This window comes from Cyphellophora europaea, assembly GCF_000365145.1.
Source record: "Cyphellophora europaea CBS 101466 unplaced genomic scaffold supercont1.3, whole genome shotgun sequence".
NCBI lineage: Eukaryota > Fungi > Ascomycota > Eurotiomycetes > Chaetothyriales > Cyphellophoraceae > Cyphellophora > Cyphellophora europaea.
The window spans coordinates 372112-388591 of NW_008481809.1; the positions used below are offsets into that span (position 1 = coordinate 372112).

At 51.8% G+C, this 16480-nt stretch overlaps 4 protein-coding genes across 4 annotated transcripts; 3 read left to right on the forward strand and 1 right to left on the reverse strand.

Moving 5' to 3' along the window:
- Positions 1–785: 785 nt before the first annotated feature.
- Positions 786–2441, forward strand: HMPREF1541_03041 (uncharacterized protein; the record flags this gene model as incomplete). Its single annotated transcript, XM_008717393.1, has 1 exon — positions 786–2441. One exon carries the CDS (start codon positions 786–788, stop codon positions 2439–2441), a length of 1656 nt encoding a protein of 551 aa, XP_008715615.1.
- A 732-nt stretch (positions 2442–3173) lies between these two features.
- Positions 3174–3704, forward strand: HMPREF1541_03042 (uncharacterized protein; the record flags this gene model as incomplete). The annotated part of the gene is made up of 1 exon (XM_008717394.1): positions 3174–3704. One exon carries the CDS (start codon positions 3174–3176, stop codon positions 3702–3704), a length of 531 nt encoding a protein of 176 aa, XP_008715616.1.
- A 57-nt stretch (positions 3705–3761) lies between these two features.
- HMPREF1541_03043 (uncharacterized protein) lies at positions 3762–4726 on the reverse strand (the record flags this gene model as incomplete). The annotated part of the gene is made up of 2 exons (XM_008717395.1): positions 3762–4366; positions 4420–4726. The coding sequence occupies 2 exons, from the start codon at positions 4724–4726 to the stop codon at positions 3762–3764; spliced, it is 912 nt and encodes a 303-aa protein (XP_008715617.1).
- Positions 4727–14493: 9767 nt separating this feature from the next.
- On the forward strand, positions 14494–15774 carry HMPREF1541_03044 (uncharacterized protein; the record flags this gene model as incomplete). Its single annotated transcript, XM_008717396.1, has 1 exon — positions 14494–15774. The coding sequence occupies one exon, from the start codon at positions 14494–14496 to the stop codon at positions 15772–15774; it is 1281 nt and encodes a 426-aa protein (XP_008715618.1).
- Between the last annotated feature and the right edge of the window lie 706 nt (positions 15775–16480).

Sequence of the window (16480 nt, forward strand, 5' to 3'; positions counted from 1 at the left end):
CAGATATCAGTCAAATGGTTCGGAGGGCCTATCGGCAGTCAGCGTCTGGCCTGAACTAACACGACATCTGCATCGACACCATCGGCACCGCGCAAGCACCAGTCGGGTCTACCATCGCCCGGCTGACGCAAGGGAGAGCTCTAGTATGCTTGAGCTCGGACAACGCTGCTGGACAATGGAAGGCAGCTGAGAGTCGACCGAATCAGGATGTGGTGTCATTGGCCGCCAGTATTGGGCTGACTGACTGGCTGCAACGTACTACAAGATGCAGTGGAGGTTAGGAGTAGTTGGCTTCTCACCACGGTCTCTGCTATCTGATCACGAGGCGAGGGGGCCACCCCTATGGACACGGGGATGACAAACTTGAAGGGAGGGCTCCCCATGCTCACAGCGACTACACTCCGAAAACCTCTACTGTAAGTTCGGAGAGCCCTCCCGTCGATTTTGTCGACCCTTGGTGGAGCTGCCATAGGCAGACCACTGCAGACTATCAAGTTTCATTCTGTTCTTACTCAAGGCTCGGATGCTTCTAACCGCAATCAATCTCCAGAACACAGCTTATCCTGATATCATCCAAATACAATAAATATTAGGAACATTGTCTGATCATTTCCAACATCGTCGACCGGGGCCTAGCTCACTCGACTCCCGGTAGAATGCCATGCCCTGAGCCCGCCTTCATCCATTGTCAGTAGCAGCGGTCAATCTCTGTGCTGAGAAGAGATCTCCTTGAGGAGCGGGAGCGGCTTGCTTGGGTGAACCGTCTTTGGTCATCTTACGACACTATGGGCCTCGATGGGTTTTCCAACCGCGGTGGTGTGGTTGCATCACTACTAAAGATGGATGCCGATCCCGACATTCTTTTAGAATGGATCAGACCTCAGCGGATGTCACAAAGTCCCCTTTACGAGCCTTCATGGGATGGGACTTGGGCTAATCCAAGACCCAGTCATCCTATCAACTATTTCCATTTCAGCGTCCATCGATACGATTTCGCTGATCTCATTAAGGTATTGTGTCAGCAAGAACAATATGTTGAATACATCAACCTTCATGAGAACCGCATTCGGGTGCGGCGAGCAACCATCTATCACGAGTTAGATCACAAAGCCCCGATCGTGAACGGCCTAATGAACCCTCAGCAAGATGCAAACGGCAGCTTTCAGCATCAAGCAGTGTTGGCCTTCAGATACCAGCTTGATTACAATGGCGGAATAGAAGCCAAGTTTGAGGAGCCACCCTATTGGGAATCTCGACCTGACTTTCCAACGTGTGGTTCGCTACCTGGGCAGCCTTTCATGCCGTCAGACCCTCAAGAACAGCAGAGAACTATCAGTCCGCGGCGGAAAGTACTCGAGGCTCTTCGTCAAGAAGACCCCAAGTCGACCGAAGAGAAAGTGGTGATATTCAGCGGTGACGTACACTTGGTCGATCAGGAGGACTATCAGGAACGCCGCCGCAGTGTAGTCAACATGGGCCGGATGACACCTCCAGCGCATCGACCCACAGGACCATTGCTGCCACCATCGTTCATACTCCGACCAGCTAAGCCCATCCCGCTTTATATGTTGGGCAGGAAGCCCTTCTTACTGTACGGTCAGACATTCCGCAGCCGACGGTCTCGCACGGCTGATGACTGGGCTGGGTTACCATATGAGCCTTTTCCAGTGGCACACTTACTGGCGACGGACAGCTCAAGGCCTTTCGACATGCATGAGACGGATCGATATGAGTCGTATCCAACCGAGGCCAAAGATCTATGCCAGAGCACTAAAGAGGTCCAGACGGAAGTCATGAAGGCATTCGAACCCAAAGGCACCTGGTTTGCTTTCCTACAGGTTTTCCAGTGCTGCCGGAGACCGGAATGCCGCAACAATGGCCCGGCGGATCCCCTTGGTCTCACAAATTGCTGCAATTGTACACAGCGAGAGCATATCAAACCTCTGCATGGGAAGGTGTTCGACAAGCGCCAAGAGAAGCTCCAACGACATGGCATCCTCGATCCAGAACCTTGGCCATCAGCTCAAGAAGGTGCATTACAAACCGGTTGGGACACCTGCCGCGATGCTACAGGTCGCATCGTCTACGTTGACTCCCGGACGGATTCATACACCTATCTCCGTCCACTGGCAGCATATACTACCACGTCCGCAAGCGGAGACATGCTTCCAAGTTGGACTATGGTTCAGAGCAATGATGACGCCTCAAGCACCTTTGCTGCTTCAAGCCATGATTTCACCACCAGCCACGATCCACGTTCTGCTTTCGGTATGCCAGGAGCTCCATACACCGTCAAGCTTTATTCATCTCTCTCGAGGGAATTGGATCTGAGGTTCGGCCCACTCCCACCACAATACGCCGTTACGACTTCGGATGGCATGATACTTTACAGAGACAGAGTATCTGGGACCAGCACTAGATTGGACCCGCGGTTAGCATAGAGGGTATCTGTTTGGGCCCAATAACGGGCCCTTGACATCAGCACTGACTAGGGCTGATAGCTAGATGGGATGCAGCGTCCTCACAAAACGGATCGTGTTGGGTATGAGAGCAATACATCAAGACTTAGATTCAGCGTACTCGTGCCCTGAGCTTATTGGCTACGTGATCTTTGATGCTTTGAAACAATCTGCTGACCAAGGAATAGATCTTTCAACCATAGAACGGTAGTTGACGCCATTTTGAAAGCCCCACAACCCTCGTAGCGACTCATCGGGGGACAAAGGGACACCAGAGCATTCTGCCAAGCTTTCGCTGCCTGAGGTTCTCGGTCAGCCTCAAGTCTTCCAGGACCTGGCTTAGCCCGGTTGGTGCAATCTCGCTGCATCACCCGTATTCTACCTCGGAAGATTGTCTCCAACGGTGGACTGCCAGAGCGCCTCTCAACAAAACAGCAATGCAGGATTGTTCGTCGATGCCGTCTTGGCACAAGGCGCCCACTCTTCGGGAAAATGTCCACGGCCCCACAAAAGGGGTAACAGCGCTTTCACAGAGAGCACTAAGCTCGACGCAAGCATATTCAAGCTTTCCACCACTCTCGACCAGCTTCAAGAATTTCAGCCGGGGGGAGGACCACTTGCATATGAGCACATCCCACTTAACCCTCGCGACCGCCGACCAAAACTACAGATCCAAGCTCGCAACGACATCCAGCAGTAATCCCACACCTCACTATGGCACGGCTCCTCTCTATGCTCCGACACCTCGCGCACGCCTACCTAGTGCTCTACATCCTCCTCCTCGCCGCCGCCTTCCTCACCATCACCGCCACCTTCGGCGCCATCTTCTTCGACTCGGACCCTGCGTGCTACGAGGCCTTCACCAGCACCGACATGACAGACATCGACCTAAACTGGTGCTACGACGTCTCCGTCTCGGCCGTCAAGCCCCCCTTCTGGGCGTTCCACTACGCCGTGCTGACGAGCATGGTGTTGCCCATGCTGAGCCTTCCCATCGTGGCGCTGGGGGTCGTCAAGCTGTGTCGGCGAGGGGCAAGGTTGCTGGCGGTGCTGTGGCGGGAACGGCGTACCGTGGCTGACGTGCTGTTTTGGTGGAATGTCGTGACGTGGAGCTGGGCGGTGTTTTTTTATGGGGCGCAGTTCGCGGAGACGCTGGCGGCGGCGGTGGGGGTTGGGGGTGAGGGTGGGGCCGCTGGAGTCGAGGGTCAGGCTGTGCTGGCGGGTGGAGGCGCTCAAGAGCTCTAGAACCAAGAAACGGGAACGTTTGCCAAGTTTTGATCATAAAGCGGATGGGACTATCTGCTAATTCAAGAAGTCGCCCTTGGTCTTGGCCACCTGCTCATCGTAGTATGGCTGGAACGCCAACCAGCCCTTCTCCGGCCCCCCTACCTGCGGCGCCGAGTATGCAGCCTCCTCATCGTCGATGAGGATCTTCTTGTACCCGCCTGCCGACGCCGCATCCGCCAGCAGCTGCGCATGGCATGTCTTGTCCAAACTAATGAACCAAAACGCCGCCTCATCGACGCTCTGTCCGACAGTCAACAAGCCATGGTTCTGCAAGATAGCAGCCTTGCCATCGCCCAAAGCACGTGCGATGCGCTTACCCTCCTCGCTGTCGAGCACCACGCCCTTGAAATCGCGGTAGACGCCGTGGCTTCTGTAGAAGCGCAGCGAGTCCTGTGTGAGCATCTCGAGCTCGCGGCCAAAGGCGGCAAAGGCTTTACCGTGCACACTGTGCGCGTGACAGGCCGCGTGGACATCTGGCCGCGCCTTGTGGATCTCCGAATGGATGGCGAAGGCGGCACTGTTGATGGGCTCGTCGCCTTCGACCACCAGGCCGTTCTCGTCAACGAGGATGAGGTCCGAGACTTTGATCAGTGAGAAGTGCATGGAGAGAGGGTTCAGCCCTGGTTGAACTTGATTAGTCTGGTAGCCTAGCGGACGGTCTTGGGTGACGTACAAAAGTGGTCTGTCAGGATTGGGTCGCGGACCGAGATGTGCCCGGCGACTCCCTCGTCAAAGCCACGGTCGGCGAAAACACGGAATGCGGCAGCGAGGTGCTGTTTACGATATAGCCGCTCATCCTCGAGATTATCGAACTTGGGATACTCTCTGATCTTGAGTAAATCACCGTTCTTTTTCCTGCCGAGGCTCTGGACCGCTGGCGGGTTGACCAAGCGTGTGGTCGGCTCAGAGACAGGGTTTTTGATGGAGGTGGGCAGTGTCGTCCCTGGCGCCGGGGCTATCTCTGCGACTGAAGGTGCCATATTGAGTCTTGGAGATGCGATAAAGCGAACCTTGGTGGCTTTATGTGGTGTAAAGTGTTGAAGACGATAAGTTTCGATTGCGGGGATGATATACCGGAGTTCTTCGCCCCCAGGAAAGAGTTGTCCCTCGTAAGAATCTCCAATTCTCCTCAATTCGCCCTTCGAACCTGGATCCACCTATGATTTACAGGAAAAAGAACTGCGTCCCCGCACCTGCGCCGAGAAATTCTGGGTCGGAATCTCTACGTGGTAAGGGCTGTAGTAGCTGGGGCGGGCCTGTCGAGGTGAGCTATTTGCAAGTATGGACAGCTCGATCATGCAGCGTCCGAAGCATTGAATCAAGCTAGTTCCAACATGTCTATGCTTTAACAGCTTCGAAAACGCGTGTCATCTTGCCGTTTAACGTTGTTGCATAGCCTTCCCACGCCGTGAAGTGAACGATCTCCGCACGGCTGCCCCCCACCCCCCACGCCCCCGGGGGGATCCAATTCTAGCAACGCCATCCCAGGCTGAGATCACACAGCGTATCATGGAGCGCTTATGAGAAGTCCCCCATATTGGTAACTCTTCGCAAGTGCGCAGGTGACCGATGTCGACAGCTATAAGTAAGTGTAGTTGGTGATGCCACCGTCTACCTCCCGCAAAGTAGAAGCAATAAATCAACTTCCTCGCCGATCTGATACGCGCAATCGGAGATACAAAGAGTAATAGATGTAAGCTCTTTGTAAAAGGACCGTAGACCATGAGCAACATTGGCATCTCGGGGATGGTGGCATTGCAATGTTACTGCTTGGCCTGCCTACGAGACCTCGCAATGGGACAGGGAGAAAGCAAGACCATATGACGGTGCCACATTGGGTTTCCAAAGAGTACTCGTGTTGTTCTCTTTGTAAATGTAATATGAGCTGTGTGCAGCATCAGTATCCCGAGGACATTGACATCGTAATATCACTCCTTGGCCTGCCTACGAGACCTCGCAATGGGACAGGGAGAAAGCAAGACCATATGACGGTGCCACATCATAAATCCAAAGAGTACTCGTGTTGTTCTCTTTGTAAATGTAATATGAGCTGTGTGTAGGATCGATTCATTGAGAGCACTGCCGTGTCAATTTTGCTTCCCAATCTGGTGCGAGTCCCTCGACAGGGAACAAACTGCACCATGCGACGACTTCAGATGGGAGATACAGAGAGATATTGATCAGAACTCTTTGTATCCAAGACATGGATGGCGTGCCACGTAGCTGGGTTGAGCACGCTGGCATCACCCTACTGCGGCATAGTACACGTACATGTTCCTCCGTAAATCGAGAGCGACAAAGCATCGGTACGTGCCGTTCCAAAGACAAAGAGATCTCATCAAGATCTCTTTGTAACTATGATATGAGAAGTTTACAAAACTGATTGAAAGGGCAACCTGAGTCCGTGCATCCCGTTGCTCACGCCCAAAGGATCAAGGTCAGTATCTCGACGGGATTGCCGAAAAGACGCAAGCCGCTCTAGATCCAAAGAGTTTTTAGTTAGAGCTCTTTGGAAATGCAATCATTGAAGCACAAAACGCCGACTTCCCGAGCAACCCGATCCTGTTCGTCACTATTACTTACACCCAAACTAGTACAGGCGATATATCTGCGGGATCACCTAAAGACCACCTCCCACTGCCGACCCAAAGAGGTTTCAGTTAGGGCTCTTTGGAAATATAATCATAAAAGCACAAAACGCTGACTTCCCGAGCAACCCGATCCTGTTCGTCACTATTACTTACACCCAAACTAGTACAGGCGATATATCTGCGGGATCACCTAAAGACCACGCCCCACTGTAGACCCAAAGAGCATTCAACTGCAGCTCTTTGGGAAAACAATCTTTGAGGTCTAAGGGTGCGGGATTTCTAAGGAACTTGCCTCTGTCTTCCCCCTTACTCCTAACTCAACTACTAGGGTTAGCAACTCCACGAATTTGCTGAAGGGACGTATCTTGTTGTAGATCCAAGGAGCATTTAACTGGAGCTCTTTGGAAAATTATTTTTGAGGTGTATGAGCGCTAGCTTTCTGAGGAACTTGCCTCCGTCTTCCCCCTTGCATATAACTCATCGATTAGGGTCAGCAACTCTGTCAACTTGCTGAATGGAGGCAATCTGCTGCAGACCCAAAGAGCATTCGATTCATCCTTTTTGGGAATGTAGTTTTGAAGCATAAGGCGCTGACTTTCCGGGTAATGTCATACTAGTATGGCTATCTGGAGCATCGAGCTCAGAGCAGTTGGGCTTTCACTCCACGAATGCTTCCCCCGCAACGAAGCATCCCATTGACAAAGACAATCGTACCCAAGCTCTTTGGGAATGTAATATGAGAAGCAGAGAAGGCTGAGACTCCGAGAAATTCTATTCCATAGTTCTCAATTTGAGCTAGCGGTAGTATTTAGCCCACCACTCTATAAATTACTCTTGTTGGAGTGTAAAATCTTATTACTAATAAGAACTATATACAAGCTTATTAGGAATATAATATAAGAAGTAGAGAAGGCTAAGACTCTGAGAAATTCTATTCTATAGTTCTCAATTTGAGCTAGCGGTAGTATTTGGCCCACCACTCTATAGATCACCCTTGCTAGAGTGTAAGATCTCATTTACAATGAGAACTATGTACAAGCTCATTGGGAATGGAATACAAGAAGCAGAGAAGGCTGAGACTCTGAGAAATACTGTTCACTGCTTGAGGGCTTAGGCTCGCAGCGGTAGCTGGCCCATTACTCCACAGATCTCGATTTTTGGAGCAAGAGATCTTATTGGCAATGAGATATAAGTGCTAGCTCTTTGAAAATACAGTTTGAGAAGTAGAAGACGCTGCCTCTTTAAGAAATGCCGATTCATCGCTTCAAGTTTGGGTTTGTAATCATATCTTGACCATTACTCTACAGACTGCCATTACCAGGGCTAGAGATATTACTGACAAAGAGAATCGATTACAAGCTCTTTGGAGATCTAAAATGAGATGTGCAGATGATTGATGTCGGGAGTGGGAGTGTTTCCTGTTGTCAAACCTCGGTCGCCGGCGTGGCCGGCTGGCTACCCGCCTCCCGCTTTGGCCGATCCTCTTAGGGGCGCATATACAAAGTGACACATAGATAAGCTACTTGTAATTCTAGTAAGGCAGGATCGAAACGTCGGGATTGGACTGGCTTGAGTGTCTGATGCTGTCACCTTTCAGTCACAATCCCAGAAGGCTTGTCATTCTCCATTTCATATCCCTTGGACGGCGATACTTGATAATCAATGAGTAGCTTGCATATGCTCTTTGTGGTCTCGATTTTGGGAATACTCGGGATTGGACTCTGAGGTGTCTGGTCATCTTGGTCGCCGCTGTGGATATTTAGTACAAAACAGGGGCTGAGCCGCGATGGAACCGTCCCGAGCCCCTCGAACGGAAGTGCCAAAGAGAAAATCCAACAGTCTCTTTGTAAAACTCATCGGGGCAGCAGAAAACGTTGATTTACGTGGAGATGAACGAGCCTAGGTGGCAAAGTTTTCCACCGTCACCAACCGGCAACACACCCCCACAACGATATTGTTGAATGACATGAGATTGGATCCCCAAAGAGCTCTTCGTCTGAGCTCTTTAGGAAACATCGCATGTGGCCATCTGCGCAGCCGTTTTGTCCCGCCGAGCCTCGAGGCTATCTCATTTGTAGTCACGGTCCGGCGGGCATTCTGGGCCCCTCGCAGAGGCAGCTACCGACGAACGCGCCACATATCCAAGTTCCCTGATACGAATTGACTTTGTGATTTAGTCGAGAATGCAACAGTCGCCTTGCTCAGGGACATTTTCCGCCGAGCATAATGCAATCGATTCAATCTGGGCCCGGGACACAAATACGACCCTCGGACATCTGCGATGACGACATACTGCATAATCCAAAGACCTGTCGGCTAGTTCTCATTGGGATTTCATCAGTATGCTTGTCAAGAGAACTTTGGACGTCTCTTCCTTGCGACGACGGGTCCTTATAGGGATCATGGAGGCGGCGACGACGATGACTATGATTTTCGTGACAAACACCACACTAGCAAAGACTCCTCATGTGAAGAACTTTGTGATTCGCCTGACAGCCTCCTGCGTTGATATTTGATTGGAACTTGAGCCGGTTCCCAGCTTCAATCCGGGATTCGAACTGCCACCAACTCGCATTGCCTACAACCGAGCAATCACATCCTACTATGCAATATACAATGGCTTCTGAGGCAAGGTTCATTGGATCGGGCACTCTCTATGCATTTACTCATCTTTCTGAGGTGAATCTGCTCCTGGCCATCCTTTGAAGCTACCCGGCTTGATATTGAGGTTCAGCTGGCGGCCAGATCGGCGCCAACGGCAAGCAGACTGCGTATACAAGTGGAGGAGGGCATTCAGCCTTTGGGGTTTCACCCAGCCTTCATGAAGTGGCGCGTATGTCGGACTCATGCATCCGTGATTTGCGAGCTCAAGAATGCCAAGACTGGCGGCATGCATCCCAGATGGGAGCTCAGATTTGCGATCTGTCCGTCAAAGGACGTTGAATCAATGTCTAGAGCATGGACCAAGTTTGGCCACGGGGTGAGAGCGGTCATACTCGACGTTTGTACTAAGGGCCCCGACTTGACCTCCTCGCCTGCAGGGTCCCCTCTTGGGAGCCCTTCCAACCTGTCAGCTGTGGCAGCGGCCAACGGCTTCATTTACAATCTTGCTAAGCCATGTCGATATTGGGGTTTGAGTCTCCGGGGCGTAAATGGCGAATGGACTTGCAGCTCAGATGGTCGTCCTCGGCTCAAAGCCAGAGGTGTTACCACACCTCTAATCCCCAATTGCTCTTCAAAAACGACATTCCAATGAGATTATAGATGTCTGAGTTTGAGAATACCCGGACATAAGCCACAGCAGGCCGTGACAGCGAAGAGTGACCATTGCAAGAACATCTTCCGCAGAGACGGCGATATTTGGACTGCACGACCTGTCTGGTTGGTGGCTGATACCTTCCAAAAGATATCCCAAAGACCTACCAGCGTTTCAAGTTTGGGGTTTGCAGGAAAGCGCGTCCTGCTCGACGATGCCACCGCGTGAAGCGCAGAATGATCTGGCTTGTGCTTGGCTGGGTCGGTGGCGTTGATGGACGACAAAAGCGCCACTCTTGATGCTGCCGAGTAACATAACCAATGAGGAAATGATGTTGACTGTTTGGATTTCTCGGCTCAGCATCTCCTGTTGGAGTATATGTCACCTGGACACCTGTTGAGAGCGGTAGCCGGACCGATTGCTGGTAATGGTCCGTTACTTAGGATACAATCCCTGGGTTGGACTTCGGTCGTCATGGCAAAGTTTAACCGTCTCAATCTCTTTGTAGTGATAAAGGTTTCGTCATCCGTGCTGGTTTGATCTGTTCCCACGGACACAAGTTCATTTCCCGTGAGAATACCGACCATACATTGCATGATCTTGCAACCCTTTGTACGATGCAGATTACCCTGCCATCCCAAGTTCAAAAAGCTTAGATCTCTTTGTAACAATAGTTATTCTGGTCTTGCTCGCCAATCTGAGCCGTTCCCACGCATAAAGGTGCTGTTCTCGTTCAAAATCCTACAAGACCTTAAGTATCCTTGCAGTGCTGATTACAATACAGCTTTCCCTAGTAATCCAAGTTCAGGAAGCTTAGACCTCTTTGTAACAACAACAACTTTGGTCATCTGTGCTGTTTTGAGCCGTTCCCACGGATAAAGGTGCAGTCATCGTTCAAAAATTTACAAGATCTTGAGTATTCTTGCCGTTCCTTTCATGACGCAATTGTCTTCGACGATCCAAGTTTACGGAGCTTATATCTCTTTGGAATATTCGTAACTTTGGTTATCTATGCTGTTTTGAGCCGTTCCCACGGACCAAGGTGCATTTCTCGTTCGTGATCTCACGAGACCTTGAGTATTCTTGCCGTACCTTTCACAACGCAATTCTCTTTGACGATCCAAGTTTGTGGAGCTTACTTCTCTTTGGAATATCAATAACTTTGGTGACCTTTGCCGTTTCGATCTGTTCCCACGGATATAGGTGTTTTCCCGCTCGTAATCCTACGAGACCTTCCATACCATTGCCGCCCGTTCAGGACGCACTTCCCCTCGGCGACCCAAGTTGAGGAAGCTTAGAACTCTTTGTTAATGGTTCAATATGGACTTGAGTCGAGCTCCCAAGATCTCGGCCCATGGGTACACGTTCAGGGAAACTTCACCCTCACTGAAATTGACAGGGCAACGAGCTGGTTCGAAAAGGACAGTTGATACAATCTCTACATGCCGACAACTCTTTGTGTTATCACTGAAACCGGCATGCTCTGCCCCGCGGTGTGGTGTCTATGTAAAATCAATGGCTTCGATTTCTGGGTGCATTATGTAGTGGCGGCAACAATGCCGTCGCAGGTGACAGGCTTCATCACAGCGAGTACTTGAGTCTCTCTCATATGCTGAGAATTTGCATACGCCGCTTCGTATTCCGTGGGGACTGTTGAAGACCGGTGCCGGGGAATGTTCCCCACGGCGGCGGAGAGCCTGGCTGAGCCTTAGGCCTCGTTAGCATATGCCTGTGAATTGAACGGCGGGTTCCTGTCGCTAGGAGTCACCAGAAGCCTGTTATCGTCTCTGGGAAACCTTGATGTATACTCGTGGCTCGCTCCTGTTCAGCAGGCTAGACCTTATTTCTGATTGGTCAAGTACAACTTTGCTCAGGGGCAATGTCGGGCCCTCCAACCTAACCACGGATCAATGTGATTAGATGGTAGCATCTCCGTCCCAAAACAAGGGCATTAGAAGAGGGTCTCTTTGATTCTGCAACGAGATTTCTATGCCGTGCAACCGTATCCAAAAGCCGGACGCATGAATGCTATGCATGGTTCGCTTAAAGCCCCAGTCATGTCTAGAATGCGCATTATGCAATGGGCATAATCCATGGCCGCCACAAACAGACATGACTCTCGGCTCTTTGGCACTATAGCCAGTCGCAACACAGAAGCCAATTGGAGGAAAAAAACTTGAAGTTTGTGTCAAGGAGCGCAAAGCTCTTCGGTTCGGCTGCTTTTCGAAATTGCGCGCGATATTTCACTTGCCACCAGGATCTCCAATGATTAAATCAGTGTCTTTCCTTGGGGTAACAGTTTCTACACTGCTATGATACCATCCAAGAAGTTGGAGGCTCTCTTGTCTATGCTGGATGCATATCACAGTGACAACATGTCATCATACCGCTGGACATCCTGTGCTTGAAACCCCAGTCTTGCGCACTTCTAAGCTCTTTGTAATTACCATCAAAAATGCCCTACTATCATCTTCCAGCAAATAGTGCACTGAAAGGCAATTTTACTTTCGTGGAAGCCCAAAAGCATGCCTGTATTGAGCTTGAGAGTGCAAAAGTTGTGATACTTCCTTTTGCAATGTGATTTACCTCCAAGCTCTTTGGGAGAATGTTTGAATAGTGATAAGAGGTACACATTGGATGGTCAATCATCTTTGGTGAGGAGGAAGATGAAACTCCAGCCCTCTAGAACTGGCAGACAGTGATATAAAGCGGAGGATTACAATCCAATCTTACAAGTCCTTTATCTCATTGGAAAAGTAGTTGCGAGACCATGTCGAGTGTCTATCGGCCGCATCAGGATGCTTTCACATCTAGGTAGTAGACCAAGTATCAAGAATGCTGCCCAAGACAAGCTGGTACCAACGTACGCTTCACAAACAGTAGTCAGTAGACGGCTCTCATTGTTGCAACGAATATCTATTGTTGCAAGCCAGAGATTGGCCAGAAGTCGTCCATTTTGACGACAGATACAAGTAACGCCGTCCTGCAGCAGCTCAGACATTTCAAGAACGCTGCAGATAAGCGCCCAAGTCTATCTCGGATAAATTCGGATGCCCAGCTTCCCAGTGCGACGTTTGCCGAGCTAGAGATTTGGGTAGGTAATGAATGCCAACCGGTACTCTCCAGTCGCACCACACCGGCACTCGCCGTTCACCTCGGACATTACTGACGACAAAACCAAACTTATACAACCCTAAGGTGTTTGTGGCTTCATTTGCCGACCAGTCCTTGCGGAAATGCAGGGGATAAACTCGGCAGAGCTTTATGGGTTTCCAAAAGCATCTGGCACTCGAACAGAGGACCGGGAGCAAACTTGATTTTGGCAACCCAAACTCATTTTTGCCTAGCAACATTGAAAAATGTCGTATCGGCTTCGCGCGAGCATTTTTTGTTGAGAAATCTGATGGAACACTTCCTACTGTGCTTCGCCAAGACCTCGCCCCTGCTGGGTGACCACTCCCTCCACGAGGAGCGATAGACTTGGCCGAAAGCTCGTTGTGGTATACCGGCGGACAAGCTCTCTGCTGCTTACATGTGGGATCGCTCATAGGGTTGTACTCTCCCGGAACCTCGGTATGCCTCAAGACTGAAGTCCCGATCCGTCAGAGTGCGGCAAGGACTTGAGAATACACCGTTTCCAGATTTCCCCGTGGCCGGACATACTGGGTTCCCCTGAGTTGAAATGGAGCACACCTTCTTGGAGCGAGAACGATGGCATGTCCATATCTGTACCAGGACCAGCAATCGAAGTTTTCAGGCTGGCTACGCCCGAAAAGGCATTGTCGCTGAGATGTTTGCCTCCACGACGGCCCTGATCAGGAACTCGCCGTGTGTCAGAACGATGCCGGCATGTCCTGAACAGAACACGCTATAGGTTAGCACTCCACAAACATGGATGTCTCGATTCCAGCCCAACGATGAGCAGAGAATGTCTAGAACGGCATTGTTGTCAGCACGGTTCCGCAAGTGAGATCTCGAGTACAGTGATCTTCAAGAAGCGCAGCAGAATCGCAGAACGAGGCATTGCCGAAGCTGAAGCATGCGGGGAGGCAGAGGTCCACGCGTCCGACGTGCCTGGAAGACAAGAGATCCGAGGTAGCTCGACCCATCCAACTTCACACCATGAAGCTTCATGTTGCTTCGCAGAGCTTGAGGCAGAAGCACGAGACTTGATCGGGCCTTATTTGAGCAGCTAAGCTGGTGGAGTAGTTGTGCCCGAAGTCGCCTCGTCTCGGAACCTCTGACTGGTTGTATTGCCCAGTCGCCATGCAACCTGCAGCGAACTTCTACACAGATCAACAAGCGTCAACCAGCGCGACCATATACTACCGAAGAGTCCGAGACTTACTTCGCTTGTACGATTCAAGTGCAGGCCACTCACCGCTGAAGACGAAAGAGCTCCGGCGAAGGCGATGTAACCTCTTGGGGAAGCGACTATCATTCAAGAGCGCCTACCAAGGGCACACGTTCATGTCCGCAACCGGATAACGCTATTCCCTTGCTCCATGTTGGCATCATCGCGCTCAGTCTTGGCCAGATCTCCAATTCCCCCGCCTCAGTCCTTGGCCACCAACTACATTGGCTATTTTAACGAGTATAGGCAGGCACCGGACCCCAGCGGCCGCGCCTCAACATGTATGCAGCGCTGATCTATGCCAGATTGCCCGAGACGAGATATGATATACCTCTTGGCACGTGGACTTCGGCGTGGTACGACACTCGAAAGAGCGGAGTTGGGCAATGGCAGCGGTGATACGTCAGACATCGATGCTGAACACGAGATAGCAGCTCATGCTCTGTTACCCACGGCTATAAAGCTCGTCCTTGAGCATGGCATCCATGTGCTGCGTATCAACCAGCTGCAGATTCCCTGACCGACTTGACTTGGCACCCAGCAAAGATGCGTTCCCTACGCCTGGTCCCCTCTGCTCTGCCGTCGTACCTTCTGCTCTTCACCTCCAGTGTTGCCGCGCTTTCTGTCCCTCGGCGGTCTGTACACCAGTCGCTTGCCAGACAGGATGACGATATTGAGTCCATCATCACCGACTCACCGGTCCTGTCTCTCCACCGCGACTTGATCGAGATTGAGTCCGTAACGGCGGACGAAGGCGAGATTGGCCAGTGGCTCGCTGAATGGCTCGAAGAGCATGACTTCAACGTGACGCTCCAGCCCGTCCCCGTGGACGATGACCCGGACTACGAGCGCTGGAACGTCTACGCCACGCGCGACCCTTCTTCTGCACCGCGAGCCATTCTCACTACTCATATGGACAACGTAGGACCGCACATCCCATACTCAGCCGTGTATTCCAACACGTCAACCGAGCGCGACGACATCCTGCTCCAGGGCCGCGGCAGTGTTGACGCCAAAGCCCCCATAGCAGCGCAAATCTACGCCGCGCTAGAACTGCTTGACGATTCGGATGAGATATCGTCGCCTGGCGACATCGCGCTGCTGTTCGTTGTGCACGAGGAGGCCGGCGGTCAAGGCATGGACGTCTTCTCCAACTCCTCCCTTTACGCCGATTTCTACGACACGATAGAGGGCTTCATCTTCGGTGAGCCAACCGAGGGCAAGCTGGCCACGGGCCACAAGGGGAGCGCCAGCCTCGTCTTGTCTGCTAACGGCACCACTGCGCACAGCGCATACCCGGAGAATGGCGTGAGCGCGGTGGATCTGCTGCTGCCGGCGATGGTGGCGGTGAATGGCTTGGATGCGTTGAGCCCGGAGGACGGTGGCTTGCCTACGAGTGAGAAGTTTGGGCAGAGCACGACCAACATCGGCGTCGTGGAGGCGGGGACGGCGTCGAATGTTGTGCCGGGGTATGCGGTAGCAAGAGCATCGATCCGCGTTGCTGGAGGCACACCGGAGGAGTTTGAGGAGGCGATACTGGCCAGGATCGGGCTGCTGGGAGGGCTACAGCCAGGCGTGAATGTTGAATTTAGTTTCAACAATCCGCCAATTAACTTGGTGGGAGATGTTGACGGGTTCGAGACGGGTGTCATGAACTACGGGACGGATATTGTCAGGTTGGATTACCGAGATGATGCAAAGATGTATCTATATGGGCCGGGCTCGATTGAGGTCGCTCACGGAGTTGACGAGCATGTAAGGCTTGGCGATCTGGAGAAGGCGGTAGAGGACTATAAGGCACTGGTGAGGGATGTGCTTGGCTTGTGAGGGCATGAGGGAGGCCACGCACTGAGCGACACCAAGCCTGCTGCTCTTAAGGGACGATACATAGGTGGTCTAGAGTGACGCGTCGTCTGACATCAGCGCTCCAGGGCCTTACCATCTTAACCACAGGTTAGAGTATGAAGAAGAAAGTTTCGAAATGGAACTATCAATTATTAACTAGTACATGTGACAAATTCTAATGACTCTTCAAAGCGGTGAACTGCGCGAGGCGCCTCATCACCGCATACCCCGAAGAACGTCAAAGGTTGATGAGCGAATTCCCTGTCCTCCCAACAGATTGCACCCAGCAGGCTCTGATGAGTCCGAGAACCCGCCGGTAACTCTCGTCGGCGCTTGGTCGATTAGCCCGTAAGCTTTGCCCGATCTGGAATTCCACTTACTGTCTTGGGCCAGAGCCGACCGCGAATGCCTGCCTCCCGGCCATGTCCTCGCGCTGGGCTCTTGCTGTGTGGACCATCGCTCCCTCGTGATTCGAGATTGCCAATCAGGGGTATAACGGTTTGGCAGATCGGAAGGTCAAACAGTCATCTGAAGCACATGTCTTATCCGCACCTGGTTCGTCTCGAGAGGTTTGAAGGACGCCGCTAACGGCGATCAAAGCCACGTCACGCATGACGGCAGTTCGTCACCACCGGTCTCTTGTTCATCCGCGGCTGATCAGTACCAAGCAGCGGGCCAAACACGGAAA